General features: G+C 42.5%; 2 protein-coding genes across 2 annotated transcripts in view; one reads left to right on the top strand and one right to left on the bottom strand.

Annotated features, from left to right (window-relative positions):
• Window positions 1–254: 254 nt before the first annotated feature.
• Window positions 255–1,459, bottom strand: LOC306978758 (somatostatin receptor type 2; the record flags this gene model as incomplete). Its single annotated transcript, XM_079577428.1, has 1 exon — window positions 255–1,459. The coding sequence occupies exon 1, from the start codon at window positions 1,266–1,268 to the stop codon at window positions 255–257; it is 1,014 nt and encodes a 337-aa protein (XP_079433554.1). The 5' UTR covers window positions 1,269–1,459.
• A 10,810-nt stretch (window positions 1,460–12,269) lies between these two features.
• Window positions 12,270–19,798, top strand: part of slc39a11 (solute carrier family 39, member 11) — an 88,150-nt gene continuing 80,621 nt past the window's right edge. The window contains exons 1-3 of the mRNA XM_079577994.1: window positions 12,270–12,327; window positions 14,372–14,489; window positions 15,481–15,519. Of these exons, the coding sequence (XP_079434120.1) occupies window positions 14,382–14,489; window positions 15,481–15,519 (147 nt within the window). The 5' untranslated portion in view covers window positions 12,270–12,327; window positions 14,372–14,381. The remainder of the gene's footprint in view (window positions 12,328–14,371; window positions 14,490–15,480; window positions 15,520–19,798) is intronic.

Below are 19,798 nucleotides of genomic sequence, written 5' to 3'. Positions count from 1 at the left end.
AACACTGACTTGAAAATTGGTCTTGGTTTTCGAGACCTGACTTGACTTTTCACCAATTTTGAACCTTTTCTGATCTCGACTTCCTGCTGTACTTTACTCAATAGATTGTGCAATACATTAAAATTCTTGAAAATATATATACACACGCACACACAAATGCAGTTATAGTATTGCGCAGCCATACCTAATGGTCAAGTAAAAAATCTGTACATTTTAGGTATAATAATGTTGCTTTGGCAGCAGTTCCAAACAGTCTAGGGAAGAATAGTAACATCCGGTAGTCGCGTGTCGTTAAGGTCGTAATGTTCCGTGTTGCATTGCATTGTGGGAGCCGACTTTTGAGCCGGACAGAGGAGGGATCGGAAGTGACGTCGGAACGTGTCGGAAAAGCAAGCGTACAGGATGGGGTTGGCGCAGCTCCAGGAATACGACAGAAGAACCACCGCTTCGAACGCCCGGGCGAAGTTTTGCACCAGCCCGTCTTGATACAGCGAGCAGAAATTAAAAGTATAAAACGGCAGCCAGCACACCCCGAAGGCGACGACCACCGCCACCACCATTTTCGTGACTTGCCGTTCCAACCGCTGGCCGTCTTGGTTCGGCGAAGCTGCGCGGAGCCGCTGCGATCTCAAGGTCCATATCAGCGCCGCGTACGAAGCCGTCATGATTGTGAACGGCAGCGCGAACCCCATCGCGAAGGTGTAGGAGAGCACGCCCAGCCACCAAGCGTCCGAGACTAAATCCGGTATGCACAAGCCCTGCTCGGCCGAGAAGTGCAACGCCATCGGGAGAATGGTGAGAAGCGAGAAAAGCCACAGGATCGCCGAGACCGTCTTGGCGAAGCGCGGGGTCCTCCAGCGCGCGAACCGCAGGGGATTGGAGAGCGCCAGGTGCCGATCGACGCTCATCACGGTGAGGCAAAACACGCTCGTGAACTGGTTGATGCCGTCCAGCACCATGACGACTTTGCAAGCGACGTCGCCGAACACCCACTGCTTTTGGAAGTTCTGGCTGGCGATGAACGGGAGGCCCACCATGAAGAGCCCGTCGGCCAGCGCCAGGTTGAAAATGTACACGGTCGTCGAGGAGGACAGTTTGTCGAGTTTCAAGATGGCGACGATGACCAGGGCGTTTCCGGCGAGGCCCGTGACGCAAACGACGAGGTACGAGATTGTCATGGCGATGCTGAACCCGCTGAAGCTTCCGCCGACGTAGAAGTGCTCATCCGCGAAGGTGTGATTGAATTCGGAACTGGACAAAAGTTCCATTTTTGGGCGAAGAGACTTGGAAAAACCGAAAGGAATTCAATTTATATTCCACTCCGATATTGGCTTGATCGGAGAAGAATCAGTCCGTTTTCGAGCTGCTCCGACATCCGTCCATCTCAGAAAGTGCCTGGGTGGTATCGGCAGCTCTGATCTCTCTGCACTTTTACGGAGCGGAAAAAAGTCCAGCAGACAGTCAGCGCTTGCCTGGCCGCCCGTCTCGCCGCAGGAGCTGTTTTATATCTACTTTCCCCCGTGCCGTGCGAGGAGTGTGGGACCCCCCCCGTTCTCCTCCTCCTCCTCCTCTTCTCCTTGTTCATCAGTCTCCAGAGAAAAGGCCTGACACACGCCCCTCCGGAGAAAAGAATCCACCCCACCGACACCACCTCCAAAAAAAAAAAAAAAGAAAAAAAGTTCCCTCTGTTTCCAAGGTAAACTCGTGGCCCCATCTGCTACAATACTTTTGTTTTCATAACTTTTGTTCGTTCTCGTGCTCTCTTTGCTGCGTTTGTTTGCTTCACCCCCCGGGCCTGCTGCTCGACCCAGTCCCATCCCTTCTCTTCTGACTTTGAAAATGTAGCTCTAAATATCAAACTGTCGGAGCTGGGGCTCGAACCGTGTGCTTGGCGACGGGACTGAACATGCAAAATGACCATATGAGGAAGAGAAGAAAAAAAAAAATCAGTTTTGATTATTGTTCAGGCCGTGTTTTCCTACTTTTTCAGTAAAGAGTTTGGAAAGAAATGTTCTCAGGGAAAGCCTTGCAACTCACTGAAAACCCACTTTTGGGTCCGGATCCAACATAATGTATGAGTTCTTAAGAATACTTTTCTCCACATTCGGTATAAATAAGAAAATAAAGCATTGGGTCATTTCTGAGCATACAGAACAACTGAAGTGAAAAGCAAAATGACAAAAGGTTAAAGATGACAGTGAGAAAAGTAGAGAGTAGAAGAAGAGCTTATCAGAATGAGTCCAAACCACCTCATGACATCATTAGGTGGTGATGGGGGTAAGTATTTTGCCGTTCTTGGAGTTGCTTTTTGCAGGGTTAAGTTTTTTTCTAAGAAGAACCAACATTATGAAGTAAAAGCTTGGAAATGAATGAGTTTGAGTGTGTTTGGGCCTTCAGACGTCAAAAACTGTCATGCCCAATCAGTAAAGCGTCAATGAGAAAAGGCAAGTCCAAACTGTCCAAGGTGAATTGTGCATAGTCTTGCTTTGTTAGTGTCTTGTTGAAGTTAGTAAAATAAGCAAGAAACAAGTCAAAGAATCTCGTCAAACTCTTTATTCTGTGTTTGTACAATAGTGCAACAGGGCAACAGTGACACCTGGCCCACCCACCTCTAAAACCCAAACGGACTAATCCAAACCAAAACACTCGCACCTCCCCGGCTGACAGGAAGCAGGACTCCGCTGTCTATTTTCACGGCTGATGTTTTTTGACTTTTGACACGGAGTTGTTTTTCCTTTTGAGCTATTCCGTCCAGCTCATTGTTCATTCTGGTAAATCACAAGGAAAGAATTCTGTGCAAAAGTGCTTGGTTATAAACTTTGCGGGGGAAAGGATACTCCTTGTGGTACGCCATGGGCTCCTGGCAAAAGGTTTAGTATTATGCTGTGTTACGCTATTTTAAAATAAAATACTTTTAAGTTATTCAACCCTAAATTGAAATAGGGGTTGAAAGAGACCGTGTCACTTTCGCAACTTGAGGCGAAAGAGACACGGTCGGTGAAAACGGAAATTTTTCATGCAGCAAGCAATTTTGAGATTTTTGGCTGGTATTCCCCTTAAAGGGACAATACGGAGTTTAACAAAGTTAAAATTAAGTATTTTCCTCCCCCTACATGTTCCAGCCATGTCCTAATGTGTAGAATGAGCTCAGACCTGTTCACCACAACTGTCTCTAAAATCCTGCACTGTCACTGAAAAAGGTGTTATTCGGGTCCGAAGTGTCGTCATGCACGAGCTTAATATAGAAGCTGCAGTTATGCATAAGACCTGAGGTGGCAGTAGTATAAAATGGCCAATTTGCATCAAGCCCCTTTAACATTTTAGTTTTAATGTCAAACATAGATCAAACTCACAATGTTATTTTTATTACTTTATGTCGACTTCCAGACTTGTACTTTTTCGGGGGGATTTTTCTATACTGAATTCCTAGTCTGATTTATAGAATTTTCAACCACCAAAAAACAAGGCCCTCCTTTGCATGACATTTCATTCTCTCATATTTATGCCACAGCATAACTACAGCATAATTTTCTAGCCTGTTCACCCTCGATAAAGCTAAAAACAAACACTGTTGGGTTTGGCATTCACGAGAAATGACTTGATATGGAGGCATTTTTAAAGATGAAATGATCAGATTGAAATTTAATCCCTCAAAGTTGTGTGGACTTTGCAAAACACAGTGACATCAACAGGTGGTGGGCGAGTGTTTTGAGATCTTGAGAAGAAAATAAAGAATTTCATCAAAAATGCATAACTGAAATATGACACAGCGGTCGGCATATTTTTTAAACTACTGTTCTGCAGAACGCAAGTGACAGAAATGTTTATGCTCGGTGTAAAGCTAGTGTTTAAGGACCGACTGAAGGTTCTAGGAGGCATCTGGACTGGAGGTGCGCTTTTAAAGATTAAAGACAGAGCAATGACCCCTGTCCTGCAGCCATTCGGACACGCATTGTTGGAATGCCCCAAAGACCTCCCTTTAAAACCCTCTGTCGGTATTTCGTTTCCTATGCTTTTATTTTACCCTTTTAAACGCGAGCGGCAATAAACGCGCCTCCACACAGCACCCACTTCCTTCCCTCTGGACTGTCACTTTGGCTTTTCGTCTCTTTTAACTGCGACAAAACTCCCAATCAGCTCGTGGCTTTATAATGCGGCGCGTCCCCCAGAGACCAGTAACTCTTGCAAGGTTCAGCGCGGCGCCTGCTCTGCCCCAGCCGCTGTGAAAACATCACTGAAAAACACTTTGTTTCAAGGGGGCTAAATTTAGAGAGCTCCGACAGTTTCATTTGTGGTGTTCATGGGTGTATGTCAAAGGCAAGCAGAGGCGGGCGAGGGGAAACAAGTATTTACAGCCAAAGTGACACTATAAGCTATGCCAAATATGTATGAGAAAAAGATTACATACATTACTTACACTTAAATGTTACTGCGGATTTACTTTGTGTACTACCAGTGGTTCTCAACTGGTGGATTTTCTTTTGATGTTTACCATCTGAAAAGTCAGAAAACACTGCCTGAGTCTGTTGCAATCAGTACAGTAATCATAATTTCAACTTCTTGGTCTCGGCTAAAATCAACAAGAATCTGTGGGAAAATACTGTATTTTATATGAGACAAGCTAAAAATTGCTGTGAAAGTTGAAAACAAATTTAGCCTTTAATTATGCCACGCCTTGACAATCCTGTCCACGGCTAAGCTCTCTTCTCTCTGCAGATTTGTGTGTGTGCAGGTTTCAATTATTGTTTTCATTTCGATTTGAATGACTATTTTATGTTGGTCATTTACCAAGTGTTTGCTCGTGTGCAAAAGTGGATCAGCAGCACAGCCATTTGTGGAATTTTATTTTGTAATCATGCATCACTTTTTTTTATTTACATACTAGATGCCCCACACATATAGAATACTATTTCAACCTATGTTGTATTTCTTGTATCAATAGTGTGCAAAGCTTTATAGCAAAGCAAGGTCAAATATATGTATTTATTTTATTTTATTATGGACATGTTGTAGACCATGTCTCTATCTTGAACTGTAGGTTTGGTCAGGTCAACCTAACTAAGGTTAGCGGTGCTTTATTGTACTTTATTGTAGCAGTGCAGAGTCCAGATGGAGCCAGGTCAGTATCACCAGGATGAAGGTTTCCCCTATTGTACATGTTTTAGCAGCAGGGGAAACCGGACTACCTGGAAGACACCTTTCCAGGCAGTGACAGCATTTTTCCTAGGATAGTTGGTAGATCAACCAGTCACAAGTCATGAGAGTGAAACGTCAAACATATATCAACCATTCAGCTTAACCCTGACCCTGCCCTGGCCACTAACCTGAAGGATAATGGGCTGGTGCCTGATCTTAATGCGTTTGGATGATGAATATCCACCGTTTACCAACTATCCTAGGAAAAATATTTTTGCCTGCAGGCATGGGGACAACATGCAAACTCCACACAGAAAGGTCCCGTCCAGGTGGTAATTGAACCCGAGACCTTCTTGCTGTGAAGCACAAGCAATAACTGCTGCACCCAGGCCCAACTTAATGTACCCATAGGCCCCGGGGCTTAAACAGAATTGTAGGCCTCCACCCCCCTCTAACGCTAACCTATAACCCTATAACCTATAACCCTAATCCCACAAAAACCCTAACCCTACTACTCCTACATCTATCCCTCTGGGCCAGGTAGGGCGGGGCTACTTGGAGTGCAGTGCAATCATCACATAGGGTTAGTCATTGACTTGAAAATCAACGAATCACCTTTTATTTATTTTGTCCTTAATTCTGATAGGCCCTTGACTGGTAGGCTCCTGCTAGCCCATTGGATAAGGTGGCTCTGGTTACACCACTGTGCTGCCCTGAATCTTGACCCTACTGTACAGGTTTTAGGAACCAAACCTGGAGGAAGCTCACCCAGACAAAATTAAAAACTCTACATAGCAAAGCCCCATGCCATCTTGGAGTCGAACCCAGGACCTTCTGCTGCGACGCACCGTGCAGCAGATAGACTACAGCTCATACTCTCTCTTCCCTATTACTGCTACAGCTCCTGCAGCCTGTGCTACCTCTGTTTTTGTAACATATCCTCTCCATCCGTGCTCAAAACTATTTGTGCAATTCATGGGTCTATTTTGGTCCTTGTTTTGTTCAGAATATACAGCGAGAATGTGAGCAACACCTCCAAAACCCCGGCAACGTCACCGGAGATATTGCCTTATGAATTCCTGCCATTCCATTTTCTTTAGAACAGTGCCCTTTCCTGGCTCGCCGCGGAGCTTGAGATCATGAAACTCAAGTGAAACAAGATATATCACCCACAGTGACACCATCTGCGGTTGGGTGGAAGAATAAAACAATCCCAGCATAATATGAATCACAATGTATTATTGTAGCCTTGATGACAATGCCTTGTGCGAGGCTGTTTTTGGTAAAAAAGACATCACACATGGCGCGTCACGCTGTTCCGGATGCTTTTTTGGGGAAAACTAGGAATTGCACAAAAAAGCAAAGTCAGAAGTGGAAATTCCGTGATTGTGTCTGCTAATTGTGATTGGGCTCATTCAGCTTGTCGGATGGTTTTGTTTCCATACGTTCCAACTATTCACTGCTAAGAAATAATGATCTGGCATGAACACAGATGTGATTGACAAGGATTCCGGGCTCTCTTTTTACTTGATGTTTGTGTGACATAGGCCTTTCGGTGTGATTGAAATCTGGAGGTTCAATGGCAGGTTCACATGTGCGTCCTCATCTGCAAGTCCAAACACGGTATTGGTTGCACTGACCGTTCAAACCAAAGCTAAGAGCGTTTCACAGTCTTTATGTCTGTCTACACGCAATGGTTCGGACTTAAAGAAGCATGGCTATACCAATCTGCACCGACGTCCCCTCTGACCACTATAAATCAGTCACTCTCACACCACATTTAAAGGCAGGGTGGGTAAAGTCTCCTGCCCAGGAACACAGCAACATGCAGTTCTGGTCGGGAATGGGATTAAATAGAAAAAGTTTGGGTTATTAGACGATTCATGTGGCCCCCCTGATATCACACGATAGATTCTGAGTCACATGGAATTGAACATTCAAGATATAATGTGTTTAAGAACAGTAACAGTATCCATTTAGCTTGATCCAATGTAACAAATGCATTCACTACACTTTCCTCTACCTCAAAAACCTGGTCAGGTTGGCCCACCATCTGGTGCACGCAATTTCGTTGTACAATGTGCAATGACAAATAAAGCACTTACTGACTTTATTAAAGTGATAGTCTCGAAGTCTAAATGTAGCAGTAAGTAAAAGACTGCAGAAACTATTCAGAGTCTAGTATCATCTCACATTGAGCATGAGAATATCTTTTCCTGTGAACCAGCCTCTCAGGTCCAATCCGGGACAGGGCTGGGTACCCAGGGCTACTTGGTACCAACCGAAAAGCTCCGGTCGGGGGCGGTATCAAAGCCCTTTTTTTGTGTGGGCTAATTTTCAGTACTTTTTCTCTCCAGACGTCAATAAATGATCCGCATTGAGTCCAAAAAATCCTGAATTCATGAGCAGCTTTGGTGCAAATGCAATTGTTTTCTTAAAGCAAAGCAAAGCTATAACTTACTAACACTTTAGTCATTATGAGAGATGGCAGAGCCGCGGTCTGAGCCAGGACTAAACCAGGACTTTCAGTAAACTGGTTAAAAACCAGGACTACACCTGGACTAAAGAAGAAACTATAGCTCTTAAACAAAGAGAAAAGCAGTGACAACAAGAAACACATCGGCTTTACCTGAAGAGCCTGAAGTTACATGCTGTCATTGACTAAACCTGCTGCACCAAATGGCATAACTCTGCATTAGCCATTACAGACTGTCACTTTAACCCCTTTAATTCCTCATCATTCGCAGTAGTATGTGGAATGGCTTAGTTAAGGGCTTCTATGAAGGCGTCCAGCTCTGTCAGAAAACACGCTGATCTAAATGAAATTGAATTTTCAATGTATATTTTGTTTGCCCCTTTGTTGCCTTTAAAAAGACTAGAACATCAGACCTAGTAATGCAAAGGTTCCCAACTGGTGGCTTGGAACCCAAAGGTGAGTCGCATGCCTTTGCCTTGAAACATTCCCTTCACAATTAATAGGTCTAAAAACACTTCCTGAGTCTGTTAAAATGGTTGTTTTAGTCATAGGTTTATTCAATACTTATTTAAAAATGAATTATTATCTTTTTTTATGCATTAGATATAACAAATTCAATTATTTTTGGGGTTGGGCCTTTTCATTATAGGTTGCCAGGTCCTGACCCTATTCCAGTCATCATCATTATACACATATATGACATTCTCACAAACAGAAGTTCCAAGTCAACATTTATGCCAAATCCGTAGCTCAAGGGCTTAAGCCGCTCCGCTCCAGATAGAAGCACTCTTCCTCACTCAGACCTGGACATTTATTTTTATGTGTATTTTATGTCTGTTTGTTGGAAGTCCTTAAAGCCGCGTTGTAGGAGGAAGTCCGCTCCATAAACCAGGAATGCATCAGCGCTAAGTGATCAGTCGGAGGTCAACGTGCCTGAAATGATCGAGAACAAGAGGGCAACGTGAGGCCTTTTCTGGAAATTCCACTAAAACCGCTGAGTTCCCCAGAACATTCATCCCCCCGGTCTGCTTCTTGTCTAAAACGTGTAAACACAATCAGCACCGTGCACATCAGCGGAGCGCCACAAAGGTCCAAGTTTGAAACTAGTTTACGGGAAAAGCGTAATGACATCAAATGAGAATAAATCTTTATGTGACATGTTTTAGACTGGACAACACTGGATGAAGAAGTCCAGAGATTTGTTTATTCGACCTTGTGCTTTGCCAAAAGAAAAAAAAAACCTATCGAGAACATAAACCATGCGCGTTCTGGGAAGTCATTGGCTCCCAGAATGCAAAGCAAACCATTGTTCTCTATCATCCAGGAAGTGAATTCAAATCCTAGAAAGATCAAACAACCAACATCTGGACTCTTGTTTGAAAATAGTTAGGTCTGAATGTGTTTTTACCATTTTGTTTCTGATCAGACATTCTTTACAGCAGCTTTAGATTCACCAAAAGATAAATATATTCAAAGAGCGTGTATTAGGCTTTTTGCAGGTATTTGGTAATAGAATCAAACATATAGTATTTGACACTGTCTCACACTTTGTTGTATACATAGATTTAAAACAACTGAAACAATAATATAAAGTAGTTTTACATTTTCAAGTGGTCTCTCTGTAAGCCCCTCCCACCCAGCCTCATCTCGTTCCACTTCCTGGTTTACGTAGGACCTCAGGAGGAGCTTCTGAGTGCTCCTGTTTAGAACATCTTTGAAATCTCACCTCCTGAGTGATTGCAATCTTCATCTTGGGATCCATTTCTAAAGTTGGTATTGTACTTCTGTAAATGTATATCAACTATTATACTGTATACTAGCTGAGACCCGGCCTTCGGCCGGGCCTCGCTAGTCTCCACATTTGATATTCTGAGATTGTGAGTGATTACAAAGAAATGTCCAACCCGTCACACAGTTCAGCTGTAGACCAGTGGTTCCCAACCCATTTAAAAAACTATGGCCACTACAAATGTGTAAAAGAATGAAGGCAAAAAACAATTTCAAACAAACTGCAATTGGAGTGTTTGATGCACCCGTGCTCTTTTCTTATAAACTATGACAATATTTTCGCTAAACTCGGGGAACAGGATTCAAGAGACAGTGGAATAATTATTGATAAATATTAGGGGTTCAGCTCTAACGGTTTGGTTCACGGTGCAGGACCCGTGGTTTGGTGCATCACTGTAGTGTACAATCAAAAAAATAATGAGTAGGTTTTGAAGTGAAATAGCCTAATGATCGTTATTAGACAGTATTTATAACCTTACAATAAAATGGGCAATGCGTTCAAAGCTGCTTTAGAATAAAATGTACCTCTGGGCTCACAATACGTGAAAGCAAAATAGGAAACAAATGGTAAAGCAGCAAAGAAAAAAAGAAAGAAAAAAAACTATGCAGTGCAGGCCGTGCGCTCTTTGTAGTTTCATTGTCGCTTTTACTCACACGGAGGATAAATCAGTCGGAGCAGCGCGTTTGATTAGAGGCTCGTGTTTGAGCAGGTTTTGGGCACGCACGCACGCACACACATACACACACGGCCACACACGCACACATCGCCCTGTTTGGATGCGCACGCGCACACATACATACACACACGCACGAACACACACACACGCGCGCACACACACATCGCCCTGTTTGGATGCGCGCACACGCACGGGAGTCAGATCTCGTGCACTCGCGTTTTTGTGACAGCGGGTTGTCCTCGGACAGCAGCACCACCAACCACGCACAAAGTCACTACTGTCGCCAGGCTTCCTGGTGTTCCCAAACGGTCTCCCATCCCAGTCCTAACCAGGCCCTTCCCTGCTTAGCATCCGAGGAACGGTCTCCCATCCCAGTTCTAACCAGGCACTTCCCTGCTTAGCTTCAAAGTCGGTATGGGAAATAAACATGGCGGCGCCCAGGCGGCGGCCATTGAGATTGCGTTTTCTATAATAGATACTTGCTGTTTACTTGTAAATGTATGGAGGTTGTCACCTGTTAAGCCCCTTGAGGGTTTTTGGTAACCTTGCATCACAGTTTATAAAGGAAATGTAATCATGCAAATGTTTTTATAATGTCAAAGTAAATCAAAACAATTTTCTCTGGGGAAGATTCAAAGATTGCTCAAAGATGCGAGAGTGGGTCAAAACACTGCTACAGGCATGTTTTTGATGAGAGTACAACCACTGCAACATGATAAAAAGCTCTAAAGACGATTTGGGATGATATCCCCTATGACTTTTAGCGCAGCATCGCTTGTGCTTCACAGCTAGAAGGTCCCGGGTTCGATTCCAACGTGGACGGGGCTTTTCTGTAGGGGGTTTACATGTTCTCCCCGTGTCTGCGTGGGTTTCATAGGTTTCCTCCGGGTACACTGGCTTCCCTTACTGCTAAAAACATGTACAATAGGCGAATCCTCCAGCCAGGCGATACTGACATTCAGCCTGGCTCCACATCTGGCGATAGGACCCTGGGCGTGGTGCTCCTGCCACACACTGCTCCTCACGGGCCGTCCCAGCGGCGTCGAAGGATGGGTCAAATGCAGAGGACAAATTTCGCTGTACAGTTGTAATATAATGACAAATAAAACACCTTAACTTACTGCAAAAATGTTGTATAGAAAGTACTGATACAGGCTTTAAAACGTAGTGAAGTAAATGTAAAAATGTTTTTTAACTGTAATAACGTAAAAACACCTAAAATGTGTACAATATTACTTGTAATTTCGTTTTATACTTACCATCACTGCTGTATTGGTGGAAAATAACTCAATTTCTTGAACTTCCAAAAAAAAAGTACACGTGTGTCCACTTTAGTTTAGCAAGTTAATGCTTTTAGCTTTTGAATGGTATTTTAATAGTATATTTATTTTATTTTCAATGTGACACTGTTTTTTCTGAGTATATTATTCAGATGTCTCTGATTAAAAACACTCTTATAATGTCAAGACCAAAGTTCAAAAAATACTTTCACTTTTAAGCCAGTTTAAATTGCAGAGGAGTAAGCTATGTTGGAGAAGAACACATTTGTAGAGACTCAGTAAGAAGCCGTATGTCTTTTCTTCATCTCCACAATCAGACAATTCATAGCCAGGTTACATGATAGATTTTCTTCCTTTTACCTTCAGCCTCTTTTCAAGAAATATCAGTTTATTTAAATTATGTATTTTAAAAAGCTTTTTAACCTCTTAGTCCCCCCTCTTACCCCCCGCCCAGTCGGGCTTTACCCAAATATTAAAGCTTCTCTTCTGCAGATCAGAAAAATGTAACACCATATTTGAAAGCTAAACTTTTGTCACGTTGTCACTGCGTTTTCGCTACGGTTTTTGTGTGTTTTGGGGCTTTTTTGTTGCGTTTCCATCTCTTTTTTGTCACTTTTTTGTCTTGCTTTCACCATGTTTTTGCAACTTTTTTGTTATCACTTTTTCATTGTTTTTTGTTGCTCCATTGTCACTTTTTTGTTGTGCTTTCATCCTCGTTTTTGTCACTATTTTGATGCTTTTTTTTTTTTTCAAGCTTTTAGGTTTGGGTAAAGCCAAACAGGAGAAAATGCGCTCGGTTACGGCCGAGGTTTAAGAGTTTTTTTTTTTTAATGTACATAATGTCCTCCCCTCTGTACCAGCTGCCCTCCTCCAATCAGCGCGCAGAGGAGGCGGAGCTTGTGCTGTCAGAGACACGTGGACCGGGAAGTAGGAAGTAAACAGAGAAGAGCAGAAGTGCCGCTGAAAACAAGTGAGTAGAGCCCAAAATATGCCTCTTTGTTTCACCCTGGACTCATGAAACTGGACAAAATGACGTGCCAGACAACTGTTGTGGAGATAGTGTTTAGTTTTTAAAGATGTGAGCGAAAATATGGGCGTTTTAATTCATGCGAGTCAGACAGAAGGCAGCCTCAGCACGTTTACGAGAGTAGTGCAAGTCGACTTACAAGGTAGACGTATGTCACGTAGGCTTAATGTAAAGACTACTTTCCCACCACTGCCTGTAAATAGGAGAATATGTGACTGACGATACGAAGAATTGATTATGATTAAAGTATCTACATTTTTTTTTAAAACTTGGCATGCGTTTAAACCTTTAACAATTTAAAAAAAAAATATTATTCTATTTTATTCAGGGCGCGCGCACCTATTGCCAAGTCTGGCGCACGAGAGGCTCCTTAATTAAAACGTCATTACAAATTTAGCTTTACCGATTAAAGTCTATAACGTAAAGTCTATTTAACAATTTGTTCTCCGTATTATTCTAATGACCTTCAGTGCCTATGACAATGGTTTCTTCAACATTAAATATTGATTTTCCACGTTTACTTTTCAAAACAAGAAATATATTAGCCTACTATTAGCTAGCATAAGTACAAATCATCACTTGTTAGGAGGACTGCACTATGCCTAGCCAAATTATTATTATCGCTTTATTAGTCGACACAATATCCATAATGATGAACCCACAATGCAAATTCACTGACGCCTTTCATTTGACTGAGACGTATTTGTTTTATTTTAAATAAAAACGCATGCCTGACTTGGAAATGCTCTATTGTAGTCATGATTTTCCATATATACGTACATTGTAGCTTTGTTTTGGCCCTGATCTGGTATTGTTGAAGCCTGGTTTTGACACAATTTGAGGGAAAACAATAAGTTCTTATTCTTGTGCTGTTTAATAGAATGTAATGTGTCCTTCAATTTTGCACCCTTTCAAGTCAGGCATGCGTTTTTGTTATCACAAAAACGCAGGCTCCAGTTGACGCTGTGGAGCTGTCAACTGTACACTCCAGTTTTTTATCTGGAGTGTACAGATAAAAAAACTGTACACTCCAAAAAAGAGCCTTAAAGGAACGGTTTTCCATACTGAGATCTGTTCTTACCAGAGCTTAGACGAGTTGATACGTACCTGTCTGGTCTTTGTGCCCGTGGAAGAGCGTGATAGCTTTCAACTTCACCCCTGTTTGATAGCTTTTCTGGTAAGAACATTATCTTAGTATGGAAAAACGTTGAACTATTCCTTTAATGTTGCCATATGTTCATATTTTTTGCTGCTTCTTTTATACAAGAATCTCCTGTGGCCTTTGGGTCATTTTGATGGGCTGTGGCTCCTGTAGCTTTCGAGTCAAAAGCCACAAGAGGGTTGCGTTTTGGTAAAACTATGTAATAACATAATTATCGCTTAATAATCAAGGCAGTTAACGAATGTCACCATTGTTTCCCCTTGTATTGACTTGACGTTTGTTTCTGGGAATGCATCTTTCTAACAAATAATCATAGTTTTGTAACTTAGGTATCAAGAATGCTCTAATAAAGCGTTTCTTTCTCTATCAAACATCAAAGGAGAAAATACTTGTCTGCAAAGTATTCACTTGAAGAACCAAAACCTAATTATTACTGACTAGACAACTGCTAGCAAAAATAATAGACCTTGCTTGAGAATACAGGCTTAGCTAAGTATTTAATTCATCTTTAGTTGAATAACTGTTGGTTTGGTTAGCGACTTTCACAGACGGTAAACACCGTTCAGGATGTGTAATTCCAGGATTGGCTCTTGTTTGCTTTTGGCTGAAGAAGAGCGGGCGTCGCAGACTTATGAGCGGACTTTTGTTTATAAAAGACGTGGCACTTTTCCACCCTTCGTTTTTTAGGCAGCCTCGTTTACTGTTGTCACAGTCAATCCACAGGTAGTCCTTAAATTGACAAATTGATTAATTTGTCTTTTCCAGAAACAGAACCACGTCCGACGTTGCTTCACAGTGTGAGGTGTTGTGTGTTCAATTTTGCAGGAGTGGCACCATGCTGGAAGGCTACAGCCCGGTGACGCAGGCCCTGCTGGGGACCTTGTTTACGTGGGGTCTGACCGCCGCTGGAGCCGCGCTCGTCTTTGTCTTCTCCAGTCGACAGGTACAACAGCCGCCAGTCACAGCATGGCTCACTGTCAACGCACACAAAGTACCGATAAGTTGCCTGAATGGGCCTAAATGGGAACTCACCCAGGTCTGAGGACAGAGGAATAAGCCCAGAAAAGGGGAATATCGACAGGATCATTGGCAAATCCGGTTGCAGAAAAAACGCACTAAGCGGGGCAGCAGGAAGCGCCCACTTGTTTTTACAAAGGGAAAGCGTCAGTAACAACTACCTGTGGATCGTTTTATTGGAGCAAAACTGGGTAATACAACAAACTTATTTTATCATCTCAAGAACCATTGTCCCTCTGAACACAAAGAAAGCTGAAAAAAAAAAACACATCTGTGGAGTGAGGGAATCTCTCGGACAAACAAACAGGGAGACGGCATTTGACAGCAAGAGAAGAGTATTATTAGTAGGATTTTTTTTTTTTCCAAAAGCCCTACATGCAGGCTAGTGTTCTGGAAACTGAAAAGTGACCCTGCCAGTTGTGACGCGTGACTATAAACTCGTCCTTGTGAAGAATTGGGATGCTGCAAATGTTTTAGGAAAGTTGGGAATGAGTCCATAGCTACTTTTACAATGATATTCAGTCATTCCCCAGTGAAATGCTTCATATTTAATGTTCTCAAATCCTCTGCTCCACATGTTGATACTTGAGCATCTCTAATAAGATTTCTTTAAGTTACAAAACATGCTACATCCAGAGTTGTCCAAAAGTATAAAACAAAGCCTGAATAAGTTATCTTTAAGTTAGTACACGGTTCATTCACATTGTTGAAATTTAGTTGAGTGAAAGTGTTAAATCTATAACCATCACCTTTCTGGCCTGTTACTTTGAGCTCAACTTTCTTCCTGTGCCGGGCATCGATTCCCTGCTTGCCATCTCTGACCCGAGGGATGTTGCCTATTTCCAGTTTATCGAAGACTTCCAGGCTACCCAGCGGAAGCTATTGATTTGACACTGTTGTCCTCTGTGTTCTTTCAGAAACGCATCCTGGATGGCAGTTTAGGCTTCGCCGCCGGGGTAAGTGAAACTTTAAACACAGATCTCGTCAGAGAGAGGTGTTATTTCTCAAAAGTGAGCGATAAACGGCCTTCTTTAGGGATTCTGAGTTTTATCAAAGCTATTATCTCCAAAGAACCAAACTCACAAACTCTTTGAATTAGTGTTTTGATTTCCTGCAGGAGTTGTGGTTTGATATTTATCAAGCAGCAGCTCAGAGTTGGATGGAAACTCCAGATAGAATAGGAACATAACAATAGTTTGACTTGCAAATCAACTGGCCCTGTGTTGACCCTGGGGCATAGATGGTTTTTCTTTCTGCTGCTTCTATATCCGGAATAGTAGATGAAACGTTCTGATCAAACATTAACAACTCTGAGCTCTAAAAGTTAAGAAATCTCCAGATAGAAAGTCTCCAAATGTTTTCCCTGATCATTGTTTGGAAGTGCTTGGATTCACAAACCTGCCACATTCATCTCACGGCTGAAAGTCTACTACTGACTACAGATTTAATAAGCATAAATCAATTTAAAAATCCAGCAATGTGACGGTTGCGATGGTTACCATAATAAAATTCTTAGTTGCACCAACTCTATTTTTAATTATATGCTGTTTATAGCACTGTCGTGTTCACTGGTGTGGCGGTGCTGACCAAACTGGGAGCTGGCACAAAAATAAGTGTGTATCTTGAACTAGTGTCTCTTCTCTCTCTCTGTCATTCACCTCAGTAACTCGTGCTGGGCCGGCCACTGTGTAGCATGGGAGATTTAAGATTTAGTGTAAATGTCCTCAGTATAACCGAGACACGTGGCCTTATTTTGGGGCATGAAATGAAAAGAAGCAGTGGGAGCAGAGGATGTGAGATGGTGAAGCTCAGGGAGGGGACGGGGGAGACGGGTGTCTTTGTGATGTTGTGAGAGGGGCAACTAACGATTATTTTGGTTATTGATTAATGTGGAGATTATACTTTGCAGAAAATCGATTAATCACTTGGCTGCCGCATGAAAATAGTTTTTTATTACATTTTTCCCACATAAAGCTAAAGGGACGCTGCTTGAGGACATGTTGATGGAGTAAACTTAAAGTGAATGTTTGTTGGAGGCTCCTAGGGCTTTAAAAAAAGTCACGACAACTGAACTTGATTTGCGTTGATTTGAGTTCAGCCACAGTTCAGTATTGAGGAAGTTTATTTCCAAACTGGTTTAAGCAGTAGGATGTGGCAACAATAAGAGTGGAGCTCATGCTACTTTCTAATTGGACAATTGTCCTGAGAAAGATCCAATTTGCCCTAACCTTAAATACATTTTTATGTCATTTTTGCTTTTTTTCTGTATATACCAGATAAACGATGAATCGATTACTAGTTGTCAGCTATTTCAGTAATCGATTAATCGTCGATTAATTGATTAATTGATTAATTTCAGCTCTTCTGTGAATGCATCGTATTGGCCAAACTAGGGTTGACAATAAGCTCAAGCTGCTAGAGCTATAGAGAAAACATTTGTAAAAAATCGGCAAAAATGGGAATGGGATAAAATATGAAAAAAGAAATGGGGAAAAAACATTTATTCAAGCTGAAACAACCAAGTCACTTCCTTTAAAGCAGTACTAAGTAACTTATTTAGCTTAATAAATCCTTTTCGTAGTCCCTGTGGGGGTATTACAAGTGTTTATGGGATGATTGGAGGGTCTTTCATCTCCCCCTGGTGTCTCTGGACAGAAAACCATGTTTGCAACTTGACTGCCCCCGGTGCGGAGAAAGCAATACACACTAATGGAATCACGAAGAAGAAGCTAACATGCTAACGGGCAAAGCTAACTGCGGGCTAACGTCACTTTAAACAGTATTTACAGCCAAGTTTGAGTGAAAAAAAATATTTCCGTTGTATAATTGGATGCACAGTGACCCTCTCTCCCTTCGCCTTTCCTGTCAGCGTAGTATTTACTCTCCAAGACAATTAATAAATTAAAAAATCGTAACTTGCTACTACACCTGCAGTTGCGCTTATGGCCTCTAGGGGGAAGAGTTACTTAGTACTGCTTTAATGCTGTCCCTGGACCCGACAGCATCAAAACTTGGATCAAGAGATAGAACATTTTTTTTACCGTACCTGCTTAAGATACGTACATTTTTTTGATACCAGTCGTGCCTAAACTTTTTTTCCGATACCTTGGTATCGTTTAACGGTACCCAGCCCTATAAGATTCAGATTCAAATTCATTTTTTTTGCCATTTGCAGTATAAAACCATATTGGAAAGAAGATAGTCTTAAAAAAACATACAAGCCACATAGTTAAATAAGTTAAAAGAGGTTACAATACAGTTTAAAAATGAATTAAAATGAAGCCACACAGTGTATGCATTCCGTCTGCTGCAAACCTACATTGTAATTATACAGTTGTACAGCTTTAGATGTGCATCACTAATAATAAAGTTAATAAGACTTCATTATCCCATCAAACTAAGTACTGATTAAAGACACATAAGTTGCTTTAATTCACGCTCCAATAGTGTCTTAAAAAGCCTTGTCACATAAGAACAAAGGAGGTGATGAGCTGCACTTTCACATTAAGGCACTTTACACAGGCACAGGCAGGCCACTCAAATACTTCATTAAGGAAATATCTAGGTTTTCTCTTGTATTACACGGGTACTTGTTTCATTTGAATACATCTCGCACACAGACCACAAAGAACGAGCAAAACCCCTAATGATGGATTCAGCTGGACTGTTTATTTTGGTGAAATTGACCTGTCCTCTTCTGGTCGTCATAATGCGCAAACTCAAGCTGCGATGGTCTGTCTCGCAGCAGCACCGCCGCATAACCCTGTACCTTCAAATCTCCGGCGAGCTCATGCGCGAGGGAGGTAGGCGCCGTCGGATTGCCGGTTATTATTACACCCGTACATCTGCTCTCTCAGCCTCCGTCCAGCGGGCAGATGGAAGGCATGCCGGCCAAAAGCAACGCAACAATAGACTCACTCCGGCCCCCGTCCCCTTGGCCTGTTTTATGCAACAACACGGTAAGTAATGTGAGAGAGCGACGCTACGGCCAGTGACGTTAATGCGCGCCGCTCGCAGCCAATTCGGTGTTTGTGTAATTTATCAGGCGGAACGTTTCAAATAAAAGTCACATTTTACTAGCCGTGATCCAGACAATCTTTCACTGCCCAAGACATTTGAATAGGCTTTACAAGTGAAAGCAGTTGGTGGCGTTTCAGTTGTGGAGTCTGAAGACTTCTGTGGGAGAAAGGCATGGGCTGTGTCAGTGGACTGTTAGTGATATTGATGGATTTTTAGCTGTATTTCAATGTTTTTTCAATAGTTTCTTGGCGGTGAAATTAGCATATTGGCCTTTTACTGACATTTGCCATAAAGGTGGTATTTGCAAGGTTATGGCGCTCTTATGACTTTTGTTTCTTAAGGTTAAGGTCAGTTTTAACCTTGTTTTGTCTGAATTAATGCACTGTAGTGACTTTCCAGTGCAGTAAATAGTTCAACCTGGATAGATTCAGACAGACAAAAGCAGCAATTAGGAAGAACATTAGTTTTCAGCGATCAGACCACGGCGGTAGACCTAGATGGTTGGACAGCTTGGAGTTAGGGATGTCTTCCCCCGGAGCCTGGACACTGGTGGTGGTATGGAAGACCCGTGAAGATGCAGCAGGTAGAAGCCGTGGATGGAAGAAGCGGAGATGAGGTGGAGGCGGGTCGCAGTGCAGCTGGGAAGCGAACAAACCATGATTGCTGGGGCTTAAAAGCGGGACCGAGGGCGATGATTGGCTGCCACGGAGGTGCGGCTCTGCGTGGATGGCTGAGGTGGAGGTGTGGCCCTCACGGAAGCGTTCATTATTAGGTAGGTGATGCTGAAAATCGTCTCCCAGGTTAAAATATTTCCTAGCATCCATTTAGCATTTGGCTTTAATTAAATAGACCAAATTAGATCTTTTATTACAATAATTTCTCAAGAACATGATAAAACCAAATAAACTAATGTGTTGGCAGATATAAAAAGACTCGGCTGCACAAAGTTCACAAACTTTAATCAGGAGCCTCTGGAGGACGTTTGAGATTCTGTTTAATGTTGCATTCATTACAGTTACAGCACATGTGAAAAATAAGTCAATGACGCTTCACGCTTGCGCCACATGCTTGAAGCTTTTCTCGGTGCCATGACCTGCCTGACCGTTGTTTAACCTGCGTCTTGCTTTGAGTGAGGCTGCTGCACCTTTTGCACACCGCCTCGAAATGTAGAGAGATACGAACACTGGACTGATACAGTGGTACAAGAGTGTTCGC

This window comes from Gobius niger, assembly GCF_951799975.1.
Source record: "Gobius niger genome assembly, chromosome: 19".
Classification (NCBI taxonomy): Eukaryota; Metazoa; Chordata; class Actinopteri; order Gobiiformes; family Gobiidae; genus Gobius; species Gobius niger.
The sequence above is the reverse complement of the archived record's forward strand: the minus strand, read 5'-3'. Positions and strand labels throughout refer to the sequence as shown.